We start from the raw sequence: 13,887 nt of genomic DNA on the forward strand, positions 1-13,887 counted from the left end.
AAATTATACTATAAAATTATTCATTTTACATGCAACCAATAATGACCAGCTTCATTTCTTCATCCAAGATTGTTTTTTCTCTCTTGCACATAGCAAATATTCTAAGTATAATATCTACCAAAATTGTGTCACTTTTTTTTACACAATCCAGCAATTTACTGTGTTCATTTATGATGTTACACCCATTTATCTATCTGTCTGTCTGTCTGTCTGTCTATCTATCTATCTGTTTATCTATCTGTTTATCTCTCTCTCTCTATCTATCTATATCTGTATTAGCAGGGAAAGGTTGTGGACACATCACTTCCCTGTTGGTGCAGGTGAAGGTGTGGCACAGACGCTGGTCTCTGACATGAGGATGTTCTGCTGCTCTCAGCTCTATCATTCGTCCAGCAGCACTGAGAGTTACACATCCAGACTGAAGTTCTGCCTTACAGCTGGAGATTATGTTCAGTGGACCTTTAAAGGAGGAGCCCATTCATGACCTCTCAGACTGTGGTGTGGAGCAGAGGAGAACAAAATACATCTGATCCAAACTGTAGCCCACTAGCGTGCTGAAGATCGTGCTCTTTTAAACGGGACGGGGCTCTGAGAGAGAGAGAGAGAGAGAGAGAGATCATGGCTGGATGTTGCATGTCTGCGGAGGAGAAGGAACGGCAGAGGATAAATCAGGAGATAGAAAAACAACTTAGGAAAGACAAGAAAGACTCGCGTAGAGAACTCAAACTACTGCTGCTGGGTAAGACATGTGCTTCAGAAACGTGGAATAAGATGATATAAAACATTTTACTGATAGATAGATAGATAGATAGATAGATAGATAGATAGATAGATAGATAGATAGATAGATAGATAGATAGATAGATAGATAGATAGATAGATAGATAGACTGTTTCTTAACACACTTAAGTACCCTTTTAAAAAGAGCACTTTGTTGCAATGTCAAATTAAACGTTTCAGTTCAATCTAAGTGATAAATCATTAAGTTTTCTGCCATGCTTTAAAGAAGTACACTTATTTGGATGTGTTGACTACATACAGTACTAAACCGCATGTTATGTCCTCGATTATCATTTTAACTGCAGTGTGTTGTTCAATATGACATTTAAAGTTAATATATTTTAAATGTAAACTGTATCATCATCATTACAAATAATTATGTAATTACATAAAGATGTACTTAAGTCTTACTTAAGCGAGTAAACAAAACACGGTCACAGTTTACTTGAAGGTGTCCTTGTTACAGTGTAATTATACATTTAAGTACTGAGTAATATTAATTAACTTCATGTACTTACTAGATGGTTGCAGTTAGGATTAGGATTATTTGCACGTAATTATGCATAATTTATTGTTATTATAATAATAAGTGCGTGTGACGTGTAATGATGAGTTAAAATAAAGTGTTACCAAAAACACTCTTAAGTTCAACGAATTGCATTAAATATCAGTTTAAACTAAAATAGGCCTACATTTGAATTGAATTCAGTTCACATTTAAGTAGATTATTTTAAAGTATGCAGTTTCCTTAATAAGTATTTTTACATTAAGCTAAAGTGTACAGACAAAATTAAATTACTGTGACAAAGTTAGAAAAGCTAACTTAACTTAAGTTCGATGGTTTGAGGAGTCTGTATGTGTATGGATTTACGGAAAGAGATGAATGTGTGGTTTAGCTGCTGTGGCACCGTTTTATACAGCAGTTCCTGGCCACACGGCCACTGTCTCTGTTCTTGCTATGCAAAAGCATGCAAAGCAGATCCTGCACTGAACTCTAAACAAAATTTCCTCAATAGCACTCCCTCCCTCAATAACACCACAGCCGATGCACACGCAGGAGAGAAGGCTTTGTCATATGTCCCATGTGTGCATGCATGTATGGTTTGAGTGTCATTTACCTGTAACAGTCTAGTGGTTAATACACACGTGTGCAGAGTGTGTGAACTGAATCAGTCTCCCAGTAGATTCATTATTACACTGACCACATTAAGTGCCAGCCCTCGAGACGGGGCCGAACGGAAAGGTCAAAATAAGCATCACATTTACGATACTCCTTTTAACTGTAACCGGTGAACAAAGACTTGGTTTTCTGTATAAATATCAGACGTGAGAATGTTGTATGACGACATGTTTTACAGAATGGAAAACAAAACATTTGCATTTGGGAAGTTTTTGTGCTCAATAAGAGACGTAATCTCAGGTGTGACCAGTGCAAAACAATCAGATTTGTTCTTGTTGAATGGCAGCATATAGTTATATAAAAGATATGTTTGTGAGAAAATATTGTTATTAATAGACACTACTTTCCAAAAGCTATTGTTTGGAAACAAAACAAAAAAAAAGAGATTTCAAAGCATATGTGCCCTTCAAGTCAAAGGTTTGGAATAATTATGATTTTTTTGCAAGTCTCTAAAGTTCACTTTTGTCCGAAGTTAATATATGTGATCAAAAATGTGTAATTATTGCTTAATTAATAATTAATAATAATGGTCCTTATTATTATCAATGTAGAAAAAAATTCGTTTTTGCTTATAATAGATGTTTCTCGAGCAGTAAATCAGCATATTAGTGTGATTTCTGAATGATCAGACTGAAGTAATGATGCTAAAGAGTTATCTACCCTCCTAGCTGAATACACATAGTAAAATGCATTTCTGTGACTTTCAGTTGGACATTATTATAAAGCTGAAAAGCAAATCTCAGGACTCTTGGTTTTGGACTCATTCAAATCTGGTCATTTTCATTTGTGTAAAAAATCGCAATGTCGCTAGGACATTCTCAAGATGCTAATTCATGCAAAGCGGAGAATGGTTGAATGGAAAATGGCCCACAGAAGAAATTTTCATTTCAAATTTGAATTCCCATAAGCTGTTCCCAAACTTTTTGCCACACCTACTGATACCGAGTGAGCTCAGAAAATCTAGCTGCCATAAATATGTCTTACAAGCCACATTTGTATTATAATATAACAAAATATATTTTAAAGGGATAGTTCACCCAAAAATTAACATTCTGTCATTAAATTACTCACCCTCACATCATTACAAACCCTCAATACCTTCGTTTATCTTCAGAACACAAATTATGATATTTTTGATGAAATCCAAGAGCTCTCTGACCCTCCTATAGACAGCAAGGTTACTTCCATGATCAAGGCTGAGAAACAAGGAGATTGTTAAAATAATCCATGTGACATCAGTGGTTCAACTGTAATTTTATGAAGCTACGAGAATACTTTTTGTGAGCAAATTTGAGAAAACAAAAAGAATGACTTTATTGAACAATTCATCTCCTCCGCATCACCCTATGACTCCATTTCTGTGTCACCAGCACCGTATGCAGATAAGCTGTTTACGATGTTTATGTTGTTTACGCTTTGATAATGAGAGACGTCATTATGAGAATCATAATGAGAACGTCAATTTGATAATAATGTATAAGCGTACATTTGTTGCACTCGTTGCTTATATGATACTCTCCAAAATGGAGCTATAGGTTGATGCGGAGGAGATGAATTGTTAAATAAAGTCATTTTGCACAAAAATAATTCTCGTAGCTTCATAAAATTACGGTAATGGATTATTTTACAGATGTCCTTGCTAAGTTTCTGGACATTAATCGTGGTACTACCTTTGCTGTCTATGGAGGGTCAGAGAGCTCTCAGATTTCATCAAAAATATCTTAATTTGTGTTCTGATGAAGAACGAAGGTCTTTCAGGTTAGGAACAACATGAGGGTGAATAATTAATGACACAATTTTCATTTTTGGGTGAACTATCCCTTTAAATGTGATTGACTGCAAATAAATAAATAAATATTGGCTTTATTTTTAATTGGCTTTCAGTTGCAGAATTTCTTTGTATTTTTTGGAATTCATATTAACATTTAAATTAATTGGAATTTAAATATTACAAATGTAATTGCTGCAAAAAAATTCTCTCTAATGCAACATTTGGCAAGGACAGTTTTACTTGCATTTGGCACTTCCTGAGTTTCAAATTTTGAAACCCTGACCATAACTTTTCTGTTAAATGGCTGACAAATAAAGATGTATTTTTGCTCTAAATAAAGGAATAATCTCTGAAGAAAAATGTGTACTGAAGCTGGTAGAACTGAAGGAAAAGTGAACCGTGAATGAGCCGTAAAACATTTTCTGCAATGAGAGTCTGAGCACTTTCTGATTACTACAGCAGTGCCCACTAACACAGTGTGTGTTTTACACATGAGCCATCCAGAAGTGAGCTTCTCTCAGACAGCTGTTAAAGTGTCAAAGTGGCCAGCAGTCTGTCGTTCACTTCCAGCAGAAAACACAATTTAATCATATATATCATGCCTTACTATCTGACTGCAGAAGGCATTAATATATAACATCCATATGTTCAAAAACTATGTGGCTATAAGCATTACTTTCAGAGTTAATGCTCTGCCAAAGTCAGTAAATCAACCTAAGAAGTCTCACTTTACCTTAAATCTGACTTGAAATATACATACAAAGACTGCATTCTGTCAAATCATAATACCACGGCTCTGTAAAATTAAATATGACTTGTAAATTAGTGTCTAGTGAAGCTGTGCGTTTGCTTTAGCACATGAAGTAGGCTTGAATGATGGCTTTAGTGTGGACTCTCACTCCACTTGGTGACTGTTTATTGGCCAAGGGCAAGACAGATATTCTGCCACACGGCACTTTAAACAAAACTCACTGAAACACATACCTCTCCACTTCAGCTCTATCTTTCACCCCTCTGTCTTCTCTGACTTTTGTGTCTCTCTGCTGGGTGAAACAACTGCAAGGATAGGTGTTATTTTTAATAATTATTTTTGACTCTGTACAACTCAGTTCAGGCATTGTCCTTGTTTATATATATATATATATATATATATATATATATATATATATATATATATATATATAGGTATATTTACAAAGACTGTTCAAAGGTGGCATTAATGCATTTACACTGCAGCTGTCAAGTAATTCAAATTTATAATCAATTTAATTAATTACAGGAATTGCATATTATTTAATCAAATTAATAACAAACAAATCACATATCAAGTTGCAATTCATATTTACATTTTCATTTATTGGAATTTAAATATTATACATGTAATTGCTGCAAAAAATTATCTCTCTTTGGGCTGAGAAATTACCACCCATAAGATCATTTAACATCTTTATTGTGTTAAAAAAGATAAGGATTGAATAGACATTACAAAAAAAAAAAAACCTTTATGAAAAAATTAAATATATATAAAAATATATAAAAATATCTTACATAAAAACTTACATACTTAACACTTAAACTTGGCTATAATGTGGCCATGACATTGTTTTCAGAAGCTGCACCTGAAGTAGCATTTACTGTAGATATACAAAGACTGTTCGAAGGTGACATGAATGCATTTACACTGCAATTAGCATAATGCTATAAGATTAATTAATATTAAATGGGCATCAAAGGGTTGAAAAAAGAAACTGAATATTGGAATATTAAGATTATTATTATTTTTTTTTTTATTGAAATCCCCTCACCTTTCTCTATGTAGGTATATATGTACATAAACAAACAAATTACAAATAACTTTTTGTAATCCATCTTTTTGCGCAATTGATTTAAATCTAGAGTTTTTATTTTCATCAAACAGAATGGCAGAACGCACCCTCATCTTCCATTGGTCAGATAAACAAATAGCCACGCCCCAGACTCATGCCATTGGTTGAGCCAGTGTGTCTGGTTGGGAGGATCAAGCAAACTGTAATGTTTCGTTAGCACCTCAAAGTCACAATATTTATACTGTTCAGGGAATCAACCTAAAGGAAACTGAAAAAATTATAAATAAAAATGACATGTATAAGGATGAGAAAATACAATAGTTTTGGATGGAGTGTAGCACGTAATGCTGCAGGGCTGCACATACAGTATATACACATCCTTCTCCTCAACCTATTTACTGTGACATGAGACCATCTGAAATGATCCTCAGCCATAGCTGTCCTGAGTAAAGACACAGCAGCTGGAGAATATAAACACAGCTCTGGCAAGCCACACGTTCAGTCTGTCCAACAGAATCGTTTCAGTCTTGTCTTGCTACAGTAGCCAAACACTAAACAGATTTACTTTTTGTTCATCTCTGGGGGAAAAATCTACAAATGAGAAGTGGCCAGATTGACCTAACCATTTGAGTTATTTAATCAAAGCCACAAAACCAGAGAACAAGCCGTTACAGTGGTTTATTTCTTTCCAAGAATGTTTTGAAGCATAAAGGTATTCCTGGATTTTGGAGTTAATATGCTATTATTGGTACTAATGTCGATATCGATTGATGGTAATGATTATTTCTTTAAACTGTTCAAAAATTATTAGTAAGATTTTGCAATGTTTTGAAAGAAGTCTCTTATGCTCACCAGTGCACCTATTATTTGATCAGAAATACAGTAAAAACACTAATACTGTGAAGTATTACTGTTTTCTATTTTAATACATTTTAAAATGAAATGTATTCCCGTGTGTTTTCAGCATCATCATTTCAATCTTTAGTGTCACACGATCCTTCAGAAATCATTATAATATACTGATCTACTGCTCAAAAAAATATGATGATTCTTCGATGAATACAAAAGTTCAAAAGAGCAGCATTTATTTAAAGATTTCTCTTACATTATAAATGAATTTATAAATTTTTTGATCAATTTAATGTGTCCTTTCTGAATAAAAGTATTCATATCCTCGTTCCACTCTTAGAAGAACCTGCAGTGGCTCTTTGGTATACAAATGCACATGGCATATTCATATACCATGGTTATTTGTCCAAAAACATACATTTGTACTTTTTTCTTAGTGCAGAAGCTGAAGAATTGATGTGTGTTTTTTTCTCTCGTAGGCACAGGTGAGAGTGGCAAGAGTACGTTCATTAAACAGATGAGGATCATTCATGGCTCGGGTTATACTGATGAAGATAAGAAGGACTTCATTAAGCTTGTCCACCAGAACACGATCAGTGCCATGCAGTCCATGGTCAGAGCTATGGACATGCTCAAGATCGCCTATGCTAACTCAGATAACAAGGTACCCCTTGACACCATCCCGCCACGTCTTTTTGGTTTTCAGAAAAGTAAATCAGATCAACAATGTTCCCGATGTCTCTTGCTTATTTTGCTTCTTGGTACAGTTATTTATCTTGTTTGGATGCCTTTACTGGAATTCAATAATTTCGTAATGAATTGGTCAAAAATGTCAAAATGTAGTTTTGTTAAACTTCACAATCTTGCTTTTTTGTGTTCACCTGTTTATATCCTTCCAGAAGGTTTTGCATTGTGTTTTTAGGCTCCACTTTCATTAACTGGCTGAGCTCTTGACCGCACACTCTCATTGGTCCCCTGGGGAGATGCTGCTCAGTCCTGATTGGCTGTGCTTGTCTCTGCAGGCTAATGGTACACTGGTGAATGATACTGAGGTGGATAAGATCATGAGTTTGGAAGAGGCGCAGGTCAACGCCATCCGGAGTCTATGGAACGACGCTGGGATTCAGGAATGCTACGACCGCCGCCGAGAGTACCAGCTAACTGACTCGGCCAAATAGTCAGTCTTGAAATTTTAAACATGTTAAATCTAGAATCACTGCATTCTTGACATGATTTGACGTTTTGACATGTGATTGTGGTTTGGTCATATATGGTACTGGAAACTCTGCAGACCCTCGTTGAAAGAAGTACACTTTCGCATACTTATTACGGAAATAATATACTTTAAAAGAATATACACTTAAGTGTGAGTGTAATGTTTTCGTATGCTTAATTATATGTCATTTTCAATTAATTGCAAATAGAATTCTAGTATATATTCGTATTTAAAATATTTATGGGTGTTTTGACCCGCTTAAGTAGTACTTCTTTATTTGTAATTTAATATACTTTTATGTCATTTCTAATCAAACTTGCATGTCATGTATTTAAAAATATTGTAATCATACATTTGTTGTGATGAGGATTCAATTTAGCGAATTTAAAAAAATATATATATTAACTTTAAATGTAATATAAAATATCACACTACAGTTAAAAGTACTTTTCATGTGCTTAAGTATGTTAGTCAACACATTAAAACAAGTGTACTTCTTTAAAACAGAAGAAGAGATTATTAAAACAACGATTTAACAATGTACTTTAAAGTCAAATTTATAATTTGAAATTATAAAAAAAGTGTACTTAAGTGTGTTAAGAAAAGTGAACTCTAAGTAGTACACTCAAGTGTCATTTTATTTCAGTAGCATTTTTTTTATATATAATTTTTGGATTTTCAGTACATTCAGTGCATTTAAGTGCACTTATTTTTCACAAGGTGCGTTTTCTCTAAATATCCAGCATATCGGTCAACAAAATGTGTGGCACTGTGGTGTAAAACCCTCGGCGTGCCATATTTATGTGCTCATAACTACTGTAAAACCTGTTTCATTCGCTCTGGCCATGACTTGACCACAGTATTTGTTTTCATCTGTAACAGCTACCTGAGTGATCTGGATCGGATTTCAGACGCCGCGTACGTCCCCACAGAGCAGGACATTCTGAGAGTCAGGGTTCCCACCACAGGTATCATCGAGTATCCCTTCGACCTGGAGAACGTCATCTTCAGGTGATGATTTAGTGACATATTTAGTGTGCCAAAAGAAGTGTAAAAATCATTTTCAACAAAATATCATGTGGTGGAAAAAAAATCAAATAAAACTGCAGATTAACATTTTCTATAAACACTAAATAAATGTGAATGCAAACATCTTGATCATTTTTCAAGCTTGTAAATATAATATATTAAATACAATGTTATTTCACACCTTGCCTTGTCCTTAAAAGGTCAAATTACCTGATATTTTAACAGATTTGGTTGGCAAAAGGTTTAGAAATATTCAAATATTTTAACAAAACATCTTCACTTTTTGGGATATAATAATAAAAGATTAAACTACTATTACTGTAATAATACTAAACTTCTTTAATCAAGAATTAAATTGTATTGAAGGTTTTTTCATTATAATGCAGTATTAGGACAGGTAGGACCCCTGAAATATATCAAAGTTCATTTTAATTACGTTTTTAATAATAAAAACTTGACAAAGAAACATGCATGAATGAGAAAATAAACAGAGTCATTAAGTACGCGGAGTATACACATAATCACAGTCGGTTATGTGTTAAATAAAAATCAACCCGATGCGTTTCAGTATATTCGATCTGTGCAGTTGGTCTTAAAGAGACAGCAGTCTAATAAACCTGTTGCCTGTGTCATTAATGTTAATTAAATAGCAAACGACAAAGTTAAGTCAGTGATTCTTCGATTCATATTCGATTCATACAGTGAAGATTTTGCATTGTTTTAGGCCCTGTCCACATGGAGACGCTTTTAGCTGTATACTCATAAATTTTGTATCATATATGCGTTTCGTCCACACGTTATCCAGCGTTTTGGGAGAGTGAAACTGATATTTTTTTAAACCAGGTCCCAGAGTGGATAAAACACCACACTTGCGCTTTCATCTGGACAGCATGCATATATTTTCTGAAACGATGACATCATGAGCCCACGTCTCGCCCCTAATCAGACACCGCTATGTCACGTAACAGCAACAAAACCATGAACAAACACTGAACGATTGTCTTTTTATTAACACAGATTAATAAATGTATTGTTGGATGCAGATATTTCTTGAGATGAGGGGAAAAAAAGATTGGATAGGGAAAGCTCTGGCTTTATGTGGATGTAGCCTTTGTTTTACGATTGTCTATTCGATTTCTGTAGAATTTCTTACTACATGAAAATAAATAAACCGGTAGCTGGAAAAACTTGAGCTTGTATAATTTGTACTTTTGTTCTATTGTGTTTCCAATTAGCGTTTTTGTTCTTATTTTTAATTTCAAAAATAAAATAAATAAAAATGGCTACATCCAGATATATACTGTTATTGTGAAATTAAATGTATTTTACCGTGACCACACCTAGTTGTGTATGTGTGTGTATATATATATATATATATATATATATATATATATATATATATATATACATATATTACTTCTGTCAAATGATTAATCGCGATTAATTGCATCCAAGTTTTTGTTTACATAATATATGTGTGTGTTCTGTGTATACTTATGTATATATAAAGACACACATACAGTATATATTTTTTAATATTTACATGTATTTACATGATTATATTTATATTTATAGAATTTATATTATAAATAAATATATTTCATACATAAACTTAACATATTTTTCTGAAATAAATGCATGCATGTGTATTTATATATACCTAATAAATATACACAGAACACACACATATATTATGTAAACAAAAACTTGAATGCGATCAATCGCAACTAATCGTTTTACAGCAGTAATACAGTATATATATATATATACACACGCACACAGTATATATATATATATGTGTGTGTGTGTGTGTGTGTGTGTGTCTTTTGTTCCTATTAGTGTTTAGTAATGTCTCTGTAGCAGCATAACTGAATAACTGAAAGTAATCCTGATTGTTACTGCTGTATATCAGAAGGCAACAAACAAGCTATTATAACAAGTGGATTATACTGTAAGAAGATTGAAAGAAGTTTTCAAGGATTTTGGTTTTCAAGGATGTTCACATTTTAGTCTGAAGACCAATTCTCATTATTAAGACTTTTTGCACATTTTCTTTCTAATTGTCCTCAGGATGGTGGACGTCGGGGGTCAGCGATCCGAGCGCAGGAAGTGGATCCACTGCTTTGAGAACGTCACCTCCATCATCTTCCTGGTGGCTCTGAGCGAGTACGACCAGGTCCTGGCTGAATGTGACAATGAGGTCAGTGCACTTTGAGTTCATCCTCATCCAGGCTGTTCCTCTGGGACTTCATGCTCATGGCAGTTGATCGGATTTGAAATGGTCTCATGTGTTTCAGAATCGCATGGAGGAGAGTAAAGCTTTGTTTAAAACCATCATCACATATCCTTGGTTCCAGCAGTCGTCTGTGATTCTCTTTCTTAATAAGACAGACATCCTGAAGGAGAAGATTGTGTACTCTCACGTGGCCACCTACTTCCCAGAATTCACAGGTGAGTCATTCATAGCAGTTCACTGCAGGCACAAGATGCTTTTTCAAGCGATTGCTCGTGTGGCAAGAATTAATCACTTTCAAATCAGTCATTCTGTTAAAGATAAACCACAGTATTATTTTAGTGTATTTTTATATGCATATATAGAGCGTCACATCATTGAGCCACTGATTACTGTCATTTTTCAGGCCCCCAAAACGACCCAAAGGCAGCCCAGGAGTTTATTCTTAAGATGTACCAGGAGCAAAACGAAGACAAGGACAAATCCATCTACTCTCACTTCACTTGTGCCACCGACACGGAGAACATCCGCTTGATCTTCGCAGCTGTGAAAGACACCATCCTCAGACACAACCTCAAAGAGTTCAACCTGGTTTAAACTCAACAGCTAGGAGGACAAACCTGGTCCTGCTCTCTTCTGTTGATCTGTTGAGTAGATTTAGCTCTCACGTTAGCTTTACGTTGTTCTCTTGTTGGCTAAGGACTTATATAAGGAAGTATGTAGGAGAATTGCCTAGTGGATTAGATGTGGACTGGGTTCCTGCAAACGAGCCTCGATCTACCATTACAAGGTTGAACCTTCTTTTCAGTCGCGTTTAGGTCCTCTAATAGATGGATAGGTTTCATCGACAACAGATGTTGTTCTTTTTAAGAGTAGAGTTTACAAAGGATGCTACTTAGGGGATTTTAAGGCACTAATGTAAAAATGTTTTCCTGATGTAATAGATCAAAGTCTTGAAGACTCCTTGAAGCATTTAAAAGCAAAAAGATGGAGAAGTTTACATGTTAATATAATGTAGTTTTAACACAAGATTATACATTTGTAGAAAAAAAAATACATGTAATTCAGATATTTTTTATTTTATTATTATGTGAAATAATTAAAAAGGTTTACTAGCTATTTTAAACAGTGGTGTTTTGGTGTCAAACTAACTACATTTTAAATGATATTTATCAATTTAAACATGCATATTCCAAACAAATCTCACAGAAAATTCAGTCACAGGGCAACTTTAGACATTTTACGCAGCCACTGAATTCAGTTTCATTATTTTACCTCAGTCTGAAGTAAGTTCAAGCTGTAGTGAATACCTGAAGTGCCTTTAAACTGTAATGTCTGTATCTGCTTTGATGATATTTGTTAAACAAGGATATACAGTAATGTTGTTAATCATTAAAATTCAAATAAAACAATCAAACAAAATTCTAAATACATTTATTAAATATGCATTATTAGAAATGACAAGAAAATGATGCAAAAAAGTTCATTCTTTTCTTCACCTTTATTGTCAACCAGAAATTTCATTCACAGTTCTCAATATTACCTCACTAACATGATTCATTTCCAATTGAAAATGATAAAATTGTAGAATTAGTATGCAGTTGCATACAGTATCGAAAAAAAATCCCCTTAAATCATATTTATTAGAAACCTGGGACCTTGATGTGAGATCTCTCGCTATTTGCTTACATTGCTATAACCTTTATTAGGTTAAAGGAGCAGTTAGTTAGGAGTTATTAAATATTTATTTTTCATTTTTGCAGTAAATGTACTCACCCTCAGGTCATCCAAGATGTAGACAAGTTTATTTCTTCATCAGATTTGGAGAAATGTAGCAATACATCACTTGTTCACCAGTGTTCACCATTTTTTTTTTGGTTAATTATTCCTTTAAATTACTTCATTAACTATTGGCAAGATTTTCAAAAGGTTGCAGACTAAAACAAGTACTAAAGAGCTACTTCATGGTGAACATCATTTACAGGTTGCCTAAGAGGCCTAGTTGACATCAGGATCAATAAACAGGGCAGGTTTTGATTTAATGTCAAGTTTAATATCAGTTCATTGATATTTATTAAGAAAATGGTCAACAATAGCTTTATTGAAAAGCTAAATAACAAACAGTTGCATATTTGTGTTATATTACAGTTCTTCAGTAATGGAGTGAGACATAAAGTAATCAAGAAGCAATGGAGTGTTTACTGTTGAGCATTGAGAAGAGCTATATAATTAATTAAACAGACACTGAGAAACAAAATATAAATTCATGCAAAGTCACATATAAAAAAAAATATATCCCTGCTCTCCTGTACATACAGTAAGAGATTTTCAAACATTCCTGGTCATTTCTGTTTAAATGTGACACGCATTCCCACATGTAAAGACAAATAAAATGCCTACAGTGTATTGGTCTTTATTAATGTGTATAAAATGACACCTTTATTTACACTTTAGTGTGGCTTTAGTTGAGAGACGTGTTTTGAGATGCTGAACTGCGTGTAACAGTCATTACCAGTGTGGTATTCAGGGTTTAGTGAATGACTGTTGCATTTTGGGTATAATGTGAAGTGGCACACTGCAAAAGCAGCATAAAGGCACACAGCAAAGAGCAGGATCATCGCATGTTGCTTTTACTGTCCTTACTTCGGCAGACTTTCCCTGGCATCTTCCAGCTTGGCAAGAACCCACTGAGAATGACAGAAATGCATGATGTAAATTAATGCACGGGTACTAACCTTTACAGGCTATTTTATCTACAATTAGCTGCAAAAATCATAAATGTGGTAGACAAATTCTTAAAGAGGTAGACCACCCAAAAATGTTTTACACAACCTCAAGCCATCCTAGGTGTATATGACTTTCTTCTTTCAGATGAATACATTTAGAGTTATATTAAAAATGTCTTAGCTCTTCCAAGCTTTATAACGGCAGTGAACGGGTGTTGAGATTTTGAAGCCCAAAAAGTGCATCCATCCATCATAAAAAGTGCTCCACATGGCTCTG

The 13,887-nt window shown here is 34.1% G+C and overlaps 2 protein-coding genes across 4 annotated transcripts in view; one reads left to right on the forward strand and one right to left on the reverse strand.

Moving 5' to 3' along the window:
• Positions 1–404: 404 nt before the first annotated feature.
• Positions 405–11,980, forward strand: gna14a (guanine nucleotide binding protein (G protein), alpha 14a). The gene is made up of 7 exons (XM_059503169.1): positions 405–739; positions 6,886–7,070; positions 7,429–7,583; positions 8,505–8,633; positions 10,722–10,851; positions 10,949–11,102; positions 11,291–11,980. Exons 1-7 carry the CDS (start codon positions 619–621, stop codon positions 11,479–11,481), a joined length of 1,065 nt encoding a protein of 354 aa, XP_059359152.1. The 5' UTR covers positions 405–618; the 3' UTR covers positions 11,482–11,980.
• A 1,401-nt stretch (positions 11,981–13,381) lies between these two features.
• The window catches only part of vps13a (vacuolar protein sorting 13 homolog A), a 59,098-nt gene continuing 58,592 nt past the window's right edge, over positions 13,382–13,887 (reverse strand). For all 3 annotated transcript variants that reach the window (XM_059503191.1, XM_059503190.1, XM_059503189.1), the window contains one exon: positions 13,382–13,571. In XM_059503191.1, coding sequence (XP_059359174.1) covers positions 13,524–13,571 — 48 coding nt within the window. In that variant the 3' untranslated portion in view covers positions 13,382–13,523. The remainder of the gene's footprint in view (positions 13,572–13,887) is intronic.

This window comes from Carassius carassius, chromosome 21 (genome assembly GCF_963082965.1).
Source record: "Carassius carassius chromosome 21, fCarCar2.1, whole genome shotgun sequence".
Taxonomy (NCBI): domain Eukaryota; kingdom Metazoa; phylum Chordata; class Actinopteri; order Cypriniformes; family Cyprinidae; genus Carassius; species Carassius carassius.

What these genes read in the sequence shown, in the direction of transcription:
- gna14a (XM_059503169.1), top strand. Translation starts at nt 619, where the DNA reads ATGGCTGGATGTTGCATGTCTGCGGAGGAGAAGGAACGGCAGAGGATA. An exon ending in ACTCAAACTACTGCTGCTGG is followed by an intron (nt 740 to 6,885) that starts GTAAGACATGTG and finishes TTTCTCTCGTAG; the next exon opens with GCACAGGTGAGAGTGGCAAG. An exon ending in CTGGAGAACGTCATCTTCAG is followed by an intron (nt 8,634 to 10,721) that starts GTGATGATTTAG and finishes AATTGTCCTCAG; the next exon opens with GATGGTGGACGTCGGGGGTC.